Below are 14,934 nucleotides of genomic sequence, written 5' to 3'. Positions count from 1 at the left end.
CGAGGGGCCGATTGGCCTACTCCTGCTCCTATTTCTTATGTTCTTAATCCAATATTATCCTTAACTTCTTTAGTTAGCTACGGTTGGACACTTTTCTTGTGGAGTTTTTATTCCTCATGAGAATGTATATTCGTTGAGAATTATGAATTATTTCTTTAAATAGTCGCCATTGCTTATCTATTGTCATATCTTTTAATCTAATTTCCCAATCTACCTTGGCCAACTCGTCCCTCATATCTACACAATTGGCTTTGTTTAAATTTAAGACCCTAGTTTCGGACTTAATTACATCACTCTCAAACTCAATTTGAAATTCTATCCTATTATGATTACTATTCCTCACTGGATCCTTAACTATAAGATTATTAATTAACGCTCTCTCATTACACAATACTTGATCCAAAATAGCCTAGTCCTTAGTTGGTTACTCGACATATTGTTCTAGAAAACTGTCTCGAATGCATTCCATGAATTCATCCTTCAAACTACTTTAGCCAATTTGGTTTGCCCAGTCTATGTGAAGATTAAAGTCCCCCACGATTATTGCATTACCCTTGTTACATGCTCCTCTAATTTCCTGATTTATACTCTGTCCAATACTGTTAGGGGGCCTGTAACCTACTCCCATCAGTGTTTTCTGCCCCTTGTCATTTCTTAGCTCCACCCATACTGATTCTATATCTTGACTTTCTGAGCTAAGATCCTTTCTCTCGACTGCCTTTATCTCACCCTCCTTTTCCATTTTGCCTATCTTTTCTAAAAGTCAAGTACCCTGGAATATTTAATCCCCAACCTTGATCACCATGCAACCACGTCTCAATAATGGTTACGAGATCAAACCCATTTATCTCTATTTGTGCCATTAATTCATCTATCTTGTTCCGAATGTTCTGTGCATTCAGATATAGCACTTTTAATTTTAACTTTTTACTATTTTTCCCTGATGTGACCTTAGTCATTAATGCCCTATTACCTTTGTTAAACTCTGTGAGCGCTAAATTGGGCCATGTAGCGCCTGTTGTTTTTGTGCTACACGGCCTCTCTGACATCCAAGATGGCGTCTTGGATGCGCACGCACGTTTCCAGCGTGACGTGCGCCAGACGCCATCTTGGTATAGGAGTTAACGCAGGTGCAGATAATGAAGGCTGGAATCATGTAAAATAGGGAGAAAATGGATACAATCCGTGTGGAACGCTGATTTAAAGTGATAGACACCATTTTGGGACTTAATGCTCAACTCAACGCACAGTCTTAATCTCGACCATCTGAATATGTCTTAGAGTGCCTGGAGGACCCCCACCAGCACTATTTAAAGCGACCATGCAGGATTTAAAGGTATTGGTTGGATTATTGCTTCTGGCTGCCGAGACATTTGTAACTGTTTTTGGAGGTCTCCTAGACTTGAATACTAGGACGCGGGGACACAGTCTAACATTTAGAGCCAGGACGGGCAGGAATGAAGTTAGAAAATGCTTCTACATGCAAAGGGTGGGAGACGTTTGGAACGTTTTTCTGCAGACGGCAATTGCTGCTAGCTCACTTGTGAATGTTAAATCTGAAATTGATAGATTTCTGTGAACCAAGGGTATTAAGGGATATGGGGCTAAGGCGGGTATATGGAGTTAGGTCACAGGTCCACCATGATCTCACTGAATGGTGGAACAGGCTCGAGGGGCTAAATGCCTCTGCCACTTGCTGCCTCCTGATATGCACCACCTTCTCCTGCAAGAAAGCGAGACGTGTGTCTGGGTGATATGCCTGTCATGGTTGAATAGCTGCCAGTGTGTGTGGCCTGTGAGTTGTGGGTGGGCGGCTTGAAACAGTGGTAATGTGTAAGGGTGAGAGGAAGCATCTTGGAAGAGTTGAGTACTGATGGAAAGAGTGAGTTTGTTGGTATGTGGGTGATGGGGGGTATAGTTGGTAGGAGATGCCATTTGACCTCACTTATCTTGACAACTCATTTCAAAGCATTGAACTGCTTCCTGCACTGCATCCATGTTCACGATGATGTGCGCCTGGCATTGACTTCGTCCTCCGCTGCCTCCCACTGCCTTTTGGATATATGTCTGGAGGGCCTCTTCTCTCCCCCCGCCCCCCAACCCCCGTGGATATAGGATGTCCGTCCTTGTGTCCACCTCTTGTACCAAGGCCTCTAGTGCATCAGCAGTGAACCTTGGTGCACACACTCTCGCAGGTCTAGTACCAACTCAGATTGGCAGATTGGTGAGGTCTGGCGTACAGATTGGAGGATGTGGGATTTAGTAGTGCGCAAACTTTATTCAATGTTTTAACATAACTCATCAATGTGTAAACATAGGAACAGGAGTAGGCCATTCAGCCCCTCGTGCCTGCTCCGCCATTTGATAAGATCATGGCTGATCTGTGATCTAACTCCATATACCTGCCTTTGGCCCATATCCCTTAATACCTTTGGTTGCCAAAAAGCTATCTATCTCAGATTTAAATTTAGCAATTGAGCTATTATCAATTGCCGTTTGCAGAAGAGAGTTCCAAACTTCTACAACCCTTTGTGTGTAGAAATGTTTTCTAATCTCGCTCCTCAAAGGTCTGGCTCTAATTTTTAGACTGTGCCCCCTACTCCTAAAATCCCCAACCAGCGGAAATAGTTTCTCTCTATCCACCCTATCTGTTCCCCTTAATATCTTATAAACTTCGATCAGATCACCCCTTAGCCTTCGAAACTCTAGGGAATACAACCCCAATTTATGTAATCTCTCCTTGTAACTTAACCCTTGAAGTCCGGGTATCATTCTAGTAAACCTACGCTGCACTCCCTCCAAGGCCAATTTGTCCTTCCGAAGGTGCGGTGCCCAGAACTGCTCACAGTACTCCAGGTGCGATTTAACCAGGGTTTTGTATAGCTGCAGCACAACTTCTGCCCCCTTGTACTCTAGCCCTCGAGATATAAAGGCCAGCATTCCATTAGCCTTCTTGATTATTTTCTGCACCTGTTCATGACACTTCAATGATCTATGTACCTGAACCCCTAAGTCCCTTTGGACATCCACTGTTTTTAACTTTTTACCATTTAGAAAGTACCCTGTTCTATTCTTTTTTGATCCAAAGTGGGTGACCTCACATTTGTCTACATTGAATTCCATTTGCCACAGTTCTGCCCATTCACCTAATCTATCAATATCGCTTTGTAATTTTATGTTTTCATCTACACTGCTTACAATGCCACCATTCTTTGTGTCATCGGCAAACTTAGATATGAGACTTTTTATGCCTTCATCTAAGTTAATAAATATTGTGAATAATTGAGGCCCCAAGACAGATCCCTGCGGGACTCTACTAGTCACATCCTGCCAATGTGAGTACCTACCCATTATCCCTACTCTCTGTCGCTTTTTGCTCAGCCAACTTCCTAACCAAGTCCGTACTTTTCCCTCGATTCCATGGGCTTCTATCTTAGCTAACAGTCTCTTATGTGGGACTTTATCAAATGCCTTCTGGAAGTCCATATAAATAACATCCACTACTTTAGTCACCTCTTCAAAAAATTCAATCAGGTTTGTCAGGCACGACCTACCTTTCACAAATCCATGCTGGCTCTTTCTGATGAGACTTGCATCTGTGTTTTACGTGTGCGATGTCTGACCTCCATTCAGACTCCGTGCAGACAGTAGACTGTTATTTTCAGCAAATAACAGGTACCAGCTACCTTTAAGAGATTTCTAAGAAACAGCCTCCCTTTAAGAGAGTGGCTGGTGGTGGAAAGTGCAAATTGCATTGATTCCACGTGCAAGGCCCGGAACGGAACGCTGACTGCAGGTGAGTCCTCTGACTGGCCAAAACTTGCGTCCTGCCTGCGCAGGGGTCATTGGGTGTGGGGTAATAGTGCATCACGCTACCCGGGCCCAAAAACGGCCCTTATCCAATTCTTCCCCCCCCCCCCCCCCCACCCCGTCTCTTCCTGACACACTGCTTGTTTGTACCCAAATCGCTACTCTGCTCTACAGCCATGACTTTTCTCTTTAGACTTATAAATTTACCCTTACCTGAACCCTCCCCCCCCTTTTATTAGTTTAAAGCCCTATCTAACACCCGAGATATTCAATTCGCCAGGACATTGGTCCCAGCCCTGTTTAAGTGGAGCCCGTCCCACCGGACCAGCTCCCTCTTTCCCCAGTACTGGTGCCAGTGTCCCATGAATTGAAACCCTTGCTTCCCACACCACTCTTTAGCCACGCATTTAACCATCTAATCTGTTTGTCTCTATGCCAATTTGCATGTGGCTCAGGTAGTAATTCAGAGATTATTACCTTTAAGGTTCTGCTTTTTAATTTGGACCCTAGCTCCTCAAACTCTCTCAGCAGAACCTCATTCCAAGTTCTGCTTATGTCATTGGTTCCATGGACCACGACAACTGGATCCTCCCCCTCATGCTCCAAATTCTTTTCCAGCCACGAGTTGATGACCTTAACCCTGGCACCAGGCAGGCAAGACAGCTTTCGGGACTCCCGGTCGTGGCTGCAAAGAACAGTGTCTATCTTCCTGACTATACTATCCCTAATACTACCACATTCCTTTTCACTCCCCCCACTTGATTGGCCTCCTGTATCACAGTGCTATGGTCAATTTGCCCATCCTCCCTGCAGTCTTTGTTCTAATCCATACAGGTGGCAAGTATCTCGTACAAGTTGGACAAGGGAAAAGGCTGAGGCACCTCCACCACTGCATCTGGGGGTCCCCTTACCTGCCTGACTCGTAGGTACATCCTCCTGTTCCTGACCAGTAACCAAATCTAAACCACTATCTAACCTAAGGGGTGTGACTGCCTCCTGGGTCAAAGTGTCCAGGTAACTCTCCCCCTCCCTGATATATCGCAACATCTGCAGCTCGGACTCCAGCTCAACAACTCTGAGCCAAAGTTCCTCGAGTTGCAGACACTTACTGCAGATGTGGTTGCCTGGGATCTCGCTGGTCTCACAATCTCCCACATGCTGTAGTTACGGCACACCATCTGCACTGCCATCTCCATCTAACCCTGTTTTATTTACTTAAAGTTTTTATGTAATTAATTCACTTGGTTTATTTCTGTTCGTTTTAAACTAATTAATTTATCTAGTTTAATTTGTTAATTTAATAAGTAGTAGGAAGTTTTAAGTTCCCAGTTTAAACCACTCCCCTACAGCCACTTACACTAACCACCAACAAAAACCAAACCAATAAACGAAATACTTACACTAACTTAACACTAACCACCAACATACTTAAACAAAAAACGAAATACTTATCTGTAACTTAATCATGCCTTGTATTGTGACGTCACTTTTTGATTTCTTTTTCTGTCTGTTTCAAACTCACACTCTCCTCTGTTCCTTTATACCGGGCCGCTGGAGAGATTCCAGCGCTATCTCTGGCCTGCTCTCTCACACTCTCCTCTGCTCCTATATAACGGGCCGCTGGGGGGTTTCCAGTGCTATCTCTGGCCTGCTCTCTCTCACTCGCTGCTGTTCCTTTATAACGGGCCGCTGGGGGGATTCCAGCGCGATGTCTGGACTGCGCTCTCTCTCTCTGCTGTTCCTTTATAACGGGCCGCTGGGGGGATTCCAGCGCGATGTCTGGACTGCGCTCTCTCTCTCTGCTGTTCCTTTATAACGGGCCGCTGGGGGGATTCCAGCGCTATCTCTGGCCTGCTCTCTCATTCTCCGCTGCTCTTTTATACCAGGCCGCTGGGGGGATTCCAGTGCGCTCATGGTAAATTGTGAAATTGAATTCAATAAATCAGATATTTTGTGAGACAGTAATAGAAATTATGACCATGAAAGCTGCTGAATTATTATAAAAATCCAATTAGTTCACTAAAATCCTTCAGGGAAGGGAACCTGCCATTCCTACCCGATCTGACCTAAACATGACTCCAGTCGCACATTGCTTGGTTGGTTCTTAATGCCCTCTGAAGTGGCTTAGCAAAACAAGTGCTACTGGTAACTAGGGATGGACAATAAATGTGGCCTTGCCAGTGTTGCCCACATCCTGAGGACAAGTAATACAAAACACAATGCCCCTCCACTGCTGTAACCCTTCTACGTGCCTTTGTCATGTCCAAGTCCAATGACTGTAATGCCCTCCTTGCTGGCCTCCTATCTAACTTGCACAAAGCACTGCTGTATCCTGCTCATCACCCACATCCTTGCTAAGCTACATTGGCACCCCATTCGCCAAAGCATTAAATTCAAAATCCTTGTCCTTATCTATAAATCAATCTTTGACTTTGCCCCCTCCCTATCTCTGCCATCTCCTCCAGCTCTACATTCCCTCCTGATTGTTCAGTTGCTCTAATTCCGGCTTTCTGTGCATCCTCCACCCCTTTTGTCCTAGCGCTGATTTCAGAGCTGTCAGCCATTTTGGTCTCTCTGAACTCCAATACTCCTAAACATCTCTACCCCTAAAAACCATTTCTTTGACTAAGCTTCAGGTCACCCCTTCTAAACTCTCCATTCCTGGTTCCATGACAGATTCCTTATGCCTATTTGCAAAAACCTTTTGGGATTATAAAGATACCATATAAATGAAAGTTGGCGTTGTTACATGCTTCGATAAGATTACCTTTTAGTTGCTTGTTTTTGAACCGGAAAAGCTCAAGTTTCTCCAGTCTTTCTTGATATTTCAAACCTCTGTCACTAGGACTCAGCCTCGTGGCTCTTTGAATTGTCTCCGGTGCCTGAATGTCTCTGTCTTGGTGACCAGAAATGGGCATAATATTCAAGGAGTGATATGACCAGAGCATTATGCAGTTTAAGCACGACTTCCTCTTGACTTGTATTCTACTGTTTTGGCTATGACGTTCCGCATTCTATTTGCTTCGGTGATTGCGGATCTATAATGGCTGGACATGTTGAGTGTCAAGTCTACTCCGATCTCTTTCAACTTCTTAAGCTATTTCAACACCATTCATGAAGTATGTCTGTTGGCCATTTTTTCTTCCAATGTAGAGTACTTTGTTTGTCTGTATTAAATTTTACCCACTGTTGTTCTGCCCACTTATATTTGTGTCCAACTGTTTGCGTTTCCCAAGTTGCCTCCGCGGAATCAAATGTGCACTGAATTTCTAATTATCTAGCCATCTCCACAAAATATGAAACCATTTAACAGAAATGGTGATGAAAATAATTACATTTCTTCAGCTTCAATCTCTATAATTCTGGCTCACCATCCTCCAATGTCCATTTTTCAACCTTCTGTATAGCCTCTTTTAATCTTTACAAGGTTTATGGTTTCAATCTCCTTTTCTCTCACCTCCATCAATTTTCTATGGTCTCCATTTTCCCCTTAATAGCTGCGCATTACATTTTTCTAGCTTGTCTGCCAACATACTACCATGCTCCTGTCTGTTATCTCCTTTATGCTGAGACTCCACTGCTCTCCCACCTGTATCAGAATACTCTCACAATGCATTATTAAGTCTGCCACAGTTATGTATGCATGAACTGAATAAGAATTTTGTCAAGTTTTTGCTGGTGCTGAATTTTTGAAAGGTTTTTTCTGCAGCTTTCAACACAACTGTTAACTGATAGAGTTACAGAAAGAATAATTCATCAGTGAATCGGTGCTATATAACTCACTCACTCTCTAGTCTCGTCAATTATGTACCCAGTGACAGTGTGCACTTTTTCCAATAACCACGGAATCACATTGCGTATCTCTTTCATAAACCAAGAAAATAATTTAGGAACTAAAATTTCTATCAATGTAACAGCGAAATTATGATTTAATTAGTGACTGCTGTGGGATGGAATAATAAGGAGTATGTTACAGTGCAATTTTCTGATAGTTAGAGACAGCGATGATCCAATTTAATGCCTATCTGCATAATTAAAATCCATGAGAATTACTTTGCATTTCAAGTGGATTATTTTCATTTTAACAGTAGATTAAGTTACAGTGTGTAGTTGATGTGACCTATAGATAATGGTCTGACAGGATAGAATAGATCATTGTTGTTTTAATTTTAGCCTGAAGACACTGATGATAAAAAGTACCCAACAGGACTTAAAGTTCTTATTCAAGAACAGAATTCCAATTTGTGAAACCGCTTCCCAGTCACATGTAGTGTGCAGAATCCCTAATCCAAAAAGGCTGCTCCACCAGTAAATATAATAGACTGGTATTAGAAGGCGGCATTTAATAAAGCTCCACAGTTGAGGCTTTTAAAGAAAATTAAGGCTCATGGATTGAGAACTGGCAATGTCTTAGAATGCAGATGATGATGATGGATGAATAATGAATGATAAATTTAGAAGACACTGACTGGGACAAGTGAATCGTGGAGTGCTGCAGATAACTGATCAGGGTCACACTATGCAATAATGATTTTCGGGAAGAGTACACCTGTAATATTATAAACTGTCCTGATGACACCACGCTATGTGCCCAGGTGACAAATAAAAAATATACATAAGCACTCAAAGGAAATCCAGCCCAATTAAGTGAATCGGCTTTATAACTGTGGATGGTTTTTAATATGCACAAATATAAGGAACACATATTTAGAACAGAAACAAAATTTGTACGTGATGAAGAGGTCCAATATTAATTTTTTTCCACTAGCAAAAGTGGAAAAGATAAAGGATTTGATTAAAGGGATGCTAGATAAGTACACAAGGGACAAAGGTATAGAAGGATATGCTGATAGGGTTAGATGTAGAGGGGTGGGAGGAGGCTTGTGTGGAGCATAAACGCCCGCATAGACCAGTTGGGCCGAATGGCCTGTTTCTGTGCTGTAGACTATGTAGTTCTACGTAATTATTGACAGTTCACTGAAATCAGAAACTGTTATCAACAGGCTTAATCAAGTACTGGGTGCATCTTGTAAAGAAATGTAATCTTGTAGCGATCATAGGTCAGGCCATACTGGCAATATTGCATGAGGTTATGAGCACGCACAGGGATGACTGTGGGATTTCAGGCTCTAAGGCTGCAGTTATAATTTGGACAGTGGATTCAGTCCAGTATCTGGATAATCTGATACTCAGCTGGCATACTCGAGTTATGCTGCCAACTGCAAACTTTGAACTAAAGATACACTTTGCTCGCTAGGTGGTTCATTTTTAATATTCGGTGGTTCTCCTAACATTAAAAACAATTAATACTGAATATAAAAAGTTCCTAGGAGGCCCAGTGAAATCCAGTTGGCACAAGACTACCTACACGAGGTGATCTCACACCTCTAAGGCTTCAGTGCTTTTGGGAGATGAATCATTTCCTGCCTTCCAAGTTTTACTGCCACTTTCATGTTGATGTGCATTTGCACTAATACAAAAATGGTTATTCCTTGCACTATAAGTGTGAAGACTACTAGTGGGAACACCAACCCCTCCAAGTTCTCCTTCAAATCACATACTATCGTGACATCGATATATATGGCCGTTCCTTCATCACTGGGTCAAAATCCTGGAATTCCCTATCTAATACCATTGTGGGAGTACCATCACCACAAGGATTGCAGCAGTTCAAAGAGAAGGCCCACCACCACCTTCTCAAGGGCAACTAGGGATGGACAATAAATGTGGTCTTGACAGCATTGCAAACATCCCAAGAACAGGGAATTGAAAAGACCTGCACAGAATTGAACAAGCTTTCATTCGAGAAGGAAACATTGACATAGAACATGGTCCAGGTCGCTAAAATGTTGATAAGATATGGGCAATGTAGATATAAGCAGGCTATTCAAGTCAGACTATGAACAGATTTACAGAATGCAAGCACAAAATTAACAAACCTTAACAAGGACTAGAAATTTAGAGTTCCTTTCCTGACAGACTTGATGGTCTGCAGAACTGACTCATAACAAAAACAGTTAATGCTATTTCAATTAACCCATTTAAAAAGAGTTAGACTTCTATATGATTAGGAACTCAGGTGGTTGTTGTAAGTATAAGTGGAAATGATCAAATATTCTGAAACAAAAAATGGTCCCTAAGTTGTTGAAACTGTGGAAATATGGCCTGTAAAGGACCTAGTTAAAGATGAATAATGCAGGTTGCTAGGCTAGATATGCTGGAGCTGCCTGTGATTACCTTTAGGAGGCAGTAGGTAACTTTTCAAAATTTTCCCTTTAGATCTTAAATAGGTCAGAAAAAAATCCGTGATCCAGTGGATTATAAATGGTCTGTGGAACAAATGGCCTTGATGTGCTGACTGGGCCTTTATGTTCCTAACATTAAACCCACTCAACAATATTGAGCTTTACTCAGATACAGGAGCTCAGTCTAATTACTTCAGTGTGAAATACATCTTCAAATATTTTCTGTTGCTTTGTTTTAACTGAATGGGTGTACAAATGATTGGATAGGCTATGGTAAGAAAGATTTGGAAACCGAACAGTTTCCTGTGGAGTTTACAGAAATCCTAATTGAAGTGTAATATTTCCTGGTAAACTAGTTTTACTTTTAATCAGGCTATAACCGTTGTAATAATACGATTCGGATTATCTTTTACCATGACTCTTGTATAGCTCATGTTGGCTATCAATGGTTTACGGTCTGTTGCACTTATATTACTACCAATCTTTCACACAGTGCAGTGCAGTTGGCAATGTGCTAAAGTCAGGTCATCACACTGGCACTTACTTGGCCTGGAAACTGGGAACGTGTACTGCAGTCAAGGTTTCTGTTATGCTAGGGCCTGGTTTTCAATGAATTTGCACAAGTCATACCTACAGACCTAGAGAGAAAAGGTTGTGGACCAGTACGATCCTAGTGCGTGGGGTTTACATTTCAAGCACTGTAAAGTAATGTGGAAAAAAAGATTGATAAAAATCTAGAGTATTGCCCATGCAAACGAATGCTATTATTTCTTGTGGGATCAAAGCCCACTCCAGGATTTGAGCACAAAATCTAGGCTGACATTTCAGTGTAGAACTGAGGGAGTGCTGCATTGTCGGAGGTGCAACCTTTCGGATGTGAGGCTCTGTCTGTCTGTTCATGTGGATATAAAAGGTCCCATGGCACTTTTTTGAAGAAGAGCAGGGATTTCTCCCAGTGTCCTGAACCAACACCACCTAAAACAGATTAACTGGTCATTCATCTCATTGCTGTTTGTGGGACTTTGCTGTGTGCAAATTAGCTGCTGTGTTTGCCTACATACCAACAGAGACTACACTTCATAAAATAATTCATTGGCTGTAAAACATTTTGTGACAACAACAAATTGCATTTATATAGCACCTTAAACATAGGAAAATATCCCAAGATGCTTCACAGGAGCATAATCAGAGAAAAATTGACAAGCTCAAGTTTATGGAGGGAGGAAGATGGGAGGCCAGCCAGGACAGCATTGGAATAGTTGAGTCTGGGGATAACAAAGGCATGAATGAGGATTTCAGCAGCAGATGGGCTGAGGCAGGAGCTGAGATGGGCAATGTTACCGAGGTGGAAGTAGGCAGTATTTGTGATTGAGAAGATAGCAGGTTGGAAGTTCAGCGCAGGGTTAAATAGGACGCTGAGGTTGCGAAATCTGGTTCAGCTTGAGGCAGTGGCTGGGGAGGGTGATGGAATCGGTGGCGAGAGAACAGAGTTTGTGGCGGGAACCAAAGACAATAGCTTTGGTCTTCCCAATGTTTAATTGGAGGAAATTGTGGCTCATCCAGGACTGGATATCGGACATATTGAGGTTGTGAAAGATGCTACATAAATGCAAGTCTCTCTTCTTATCTGTGCACTGCCATGTAAATTCTAACTGTTTAAGCAAGTTATGGCCATAAAAAATTCCTGATGAGCACAGTGAATTTTCTGAATGTTGTTAGTGAGATGTTAAAGCAATGAGGAGAAACAGATGCTGTAAAATAAACCTGCTGTTCTTCACTTTTCCTTCACAGATGGCAGTGACAAAAGTCTTGGGCTTGCTCGGGTTTCCCTGAAACTGTGAATTTTTGGTACTACTGTAGTTAATAGGCGGAGCATGTCCCAATGATAAGAGATGCAAGCATCAAATATACAGCAAAAAATTATATTGACTTGGATTTCCTAATCTGGCGACAATCCTGCCCTCCCTGTCGGATCTTCTGGGTGGGGGGGGGAGGGGGGCAGGTTAATTATAATAATTGTGGCAGGCTCCTTTTGGTATCTCCATTCCTACCAAGTTGCCCGCCAGCCTTGGGATAGGACAGGGAAATTGCTATGGTACTTGCCGTAGCATTGTGTGGCCACTGGTGCTGGGACTAGTGCAATTGATTAAATGGCCCTCCTCTGCCTTAGTAATGCTGTGAAAAGCTTAGAAAATTCAGGCCATTAGCTGGAATATACTACACCTAAAAACTCTAATATACTTATGATTTCTCTAAACTCAACTTAGTTATCAACGGACACGCTGAGCGGAATCTGGACATTGACCTTGTGGAAGGGAAGTGCAGGGGTTGAAGTGAGGACAGGAAACAGGACAAGTGACCCCATGCCGCTCTTTCTCAACTGCCAGTGACAGAGTATCAGAGGCAGAGGCCTTGCAGTGGGTAATTTCAGGTACAGGGAGATCTAAGAGGAGAAAGCAATTAAATGGGGGATGAAAATTAAACTAAACAAACTCTCTGTGAGAGTTCTGATGAAAGGTCATTGACCTGATACACTGACTCTGTTTCTCTCTCCACAGATGCTGCCTGACCTGCTGAGTGTTTCCAGCATTTTCTGTTCTTATCGATGACATTTGCTGTGCAATCCTGGTTCACTAGTAAAATAAAACTTCAACAGGAAAGTTGTGTAAACCTCTCCTCCATGCCAAACAAACAGCATTTTTTTTTGAAAAAAAATATTCTCCCTTATTTCATCTCCCTATGAAGACCCTGTACCAGACATCATCATTAGACAAGAGGATGAGGAGGCAGTCAGTTCTCTTCTTTTTAGGTTTCTTTCTCTCGTTCCCCTCTTTGGTCTCTGGTCTTAACTATGAAAGGGTAGCCAGGTGACATACACCCAAGGACTACACCAACCCGTCTATGAGCAACAACTAGGAGGGGTGTGAGTGCGCTGGAATGACCACCCCTCTGATTTGCCCTTCCTCCCTGTGGCGTAGAGTCTTTAGTCTCCCCATGACCGAGAACAGTAATTCACCACGTGGGAAATCATCGGTGAAACGCTATGTCCTGCTGCTCTGAGGCACGGTATTTTGGAGCCAAATGGACTGTGCCATCCCGCTGCCTTTCTAAAACAGTGTATGTTCGGAAAACAGCAGCTACTGGGAGCAAGTTTCAGACTGTAATCCAAACTCATGGTTCAGGTGATGTTTGTACATTGCTTAAGTGTCACTGATCAAATTCAATTCATCTACAGTATTAGTGTGCTCAGGGCCCCGGAACAGTTTTCCAAGAAAAGTATATTTTCACAGATGCATGTTAGTTCAAAACCATAATCTGTGGGACATGTTAGGACGATGAGTAATTTTTATTAAGAATACTTCCCCAAATCTTCTGTTTCTTTTAACACCACATTATCAGCTCCATTCACCCTACTTCAACATTATTTAGTCTTGGTTTAAAATTACTTCTAAATAGCTTTTTCTACCATAAAACCAAGGTATTCGCAAATGCAGCAGGCTATTTTCCCTTTCCATTCAAAGGATAATAGAACGATGTGTTGTCCAGATAAAGCTGTACTGTTACCTTTCTCTTTTGATGGCCCTGATGGGTTTTTTCCCTCGGAACTCACCTGCAGCTCCATTTCGATTTCCAACCACCACCAGAGCACTGACAGATCTCTTCCTCCCTTCTTTTGCTGTCATATTGAAGACATTTTTAACCTGTCAGACACAAAATACAGCTGATTAACTCTTAAGAATTTGATAACAAAGGACTTTCCATACTAAAACCAAACTAGATTTAAATGAAATTCTGCATTATCAGAGATCACCAAATGACAGGCTTTGTCTTTGTCATGTCTTGTAAAGACAGCCTGAACCTCTATCGGAGTGAATTGCTGAACACAGTGAGGACTTTCAACTGGGAATTTGGTGAGTGTGGGAATTAGGTGTAGAGGGGGAATTAGGTGTAGAGGGGGAAGGAGGTGCTTTAGATTTAAACCAAGGGACTATAAACTAGTCTATCAACTATAAATTAAAAAAAAAAGACTAAGGGCTCAATTTTAGGGGGCAATTGCGGGTGCGTGGGGGGTAGGGGAGCTCCGAAAATCGCGGAAATCCCGTTCGGGTTCGGAAACCGGCTCCAACCCGCCGACTTCCGAGTTTCCCAGGGACCCGCCTGTGTGCGCGGGCGACCCGAAAATGGAAGTCCTGCCGGCAATTAAAGCCGGTGAGATGACAGTTAAAGAGCTAAATGTACCTCATTGAGGTACTTAAGGCATTGTACTTGTGACAGATTAAGTGATTGTAACAATTTTAACTTACCTGGGTGGCTTGTCCACCGTTTCTGATTCTCGCCTGGTGAAACCAGACATGAAGGGCCAGATCAGGGAAAAAGAAACTAAATAAATTACATAAAACACCATAAAAGGAAGTTAAAACACAAAATGAACCTACTTTTGCACCCTGCTCCGATGTACAATGTCTCTCTCTCCGATCTCCCCCTTTTCACCTCCCCGATCTTACCCACTCCCCCCCGATCTTCCCCCCTCGTCACCTCCGATCTTCCATTTCCTCCCCCCCCCAGCCCGATGTTACCCTCCCCCCTCCCTCCCACCCTGGTCTTCCATTCCAGCGTTGGATGACGTCTCGCTCTCTCCCTTTCGCTCCTCCCGCCCACACCCCACCCCCCACCCCCCCGCTCATATTGCAGCTCCTGACGGCTGCCAGCCTGTCATTCAGGCTAGCTACCGGGCACGAAACCTGGAGAGGACGTTAATCACCAGCAATCAACATGCGATTGTGTTGGAAACGGTAAGTTTTGTTCATGTGGGTTTGCCACGCGCACCTCCACTCCCCCGCTGCCAACCCGCCACCATTGCAAAATCAACCCCTAAGTA

At 43.0% G+C, this 14,934-nt stretch overlaps 1 protein-coding gene across 1 annotated transcript in view; it reads right to left on the bottom strand.

Annotated features, from left to right (window-relative positions):
- Nucleotides 1–14,934, bottom strand: part of mrps5 (mitochondrial ribosomal protein S5) — a 175,541-nt gene that overhangs the window by 19,077 nt on the left and 141,530 nt on the right. Inside the window, exon 6 of the mRNA XM_067985077.1 lies at nucleotides 13,666–13,756. Within this exon, the coding sequence (XP_067841178.1) occupies nucleotides 13,666–13,756 (91 nt within the window). The remainder of the gene's footprint in view (nucleotides 1–13,665; nucleotides 13,757–14,934) is intronic.

The sequence above is a fragment of the Heptranchias perlo genome, chromosome 5 (genome assembly GCF_035084215.1).
Source record: "Heptranchias perlo isolate sHepPer1 chromosome 5, sHepPer1.hap1, whole genome shotgun sequence".
NCBI lineage: Eukaryota > Metazoa > Chordata > Chondrichthyes > Hexanchiformes > Hexanchidae > Heptranchias > Heptranchias perlo.
Note: the sequence above shows the minus strand (reverse complement) of the source record. Positions and strands in the feature narration are given on the sequence as shown.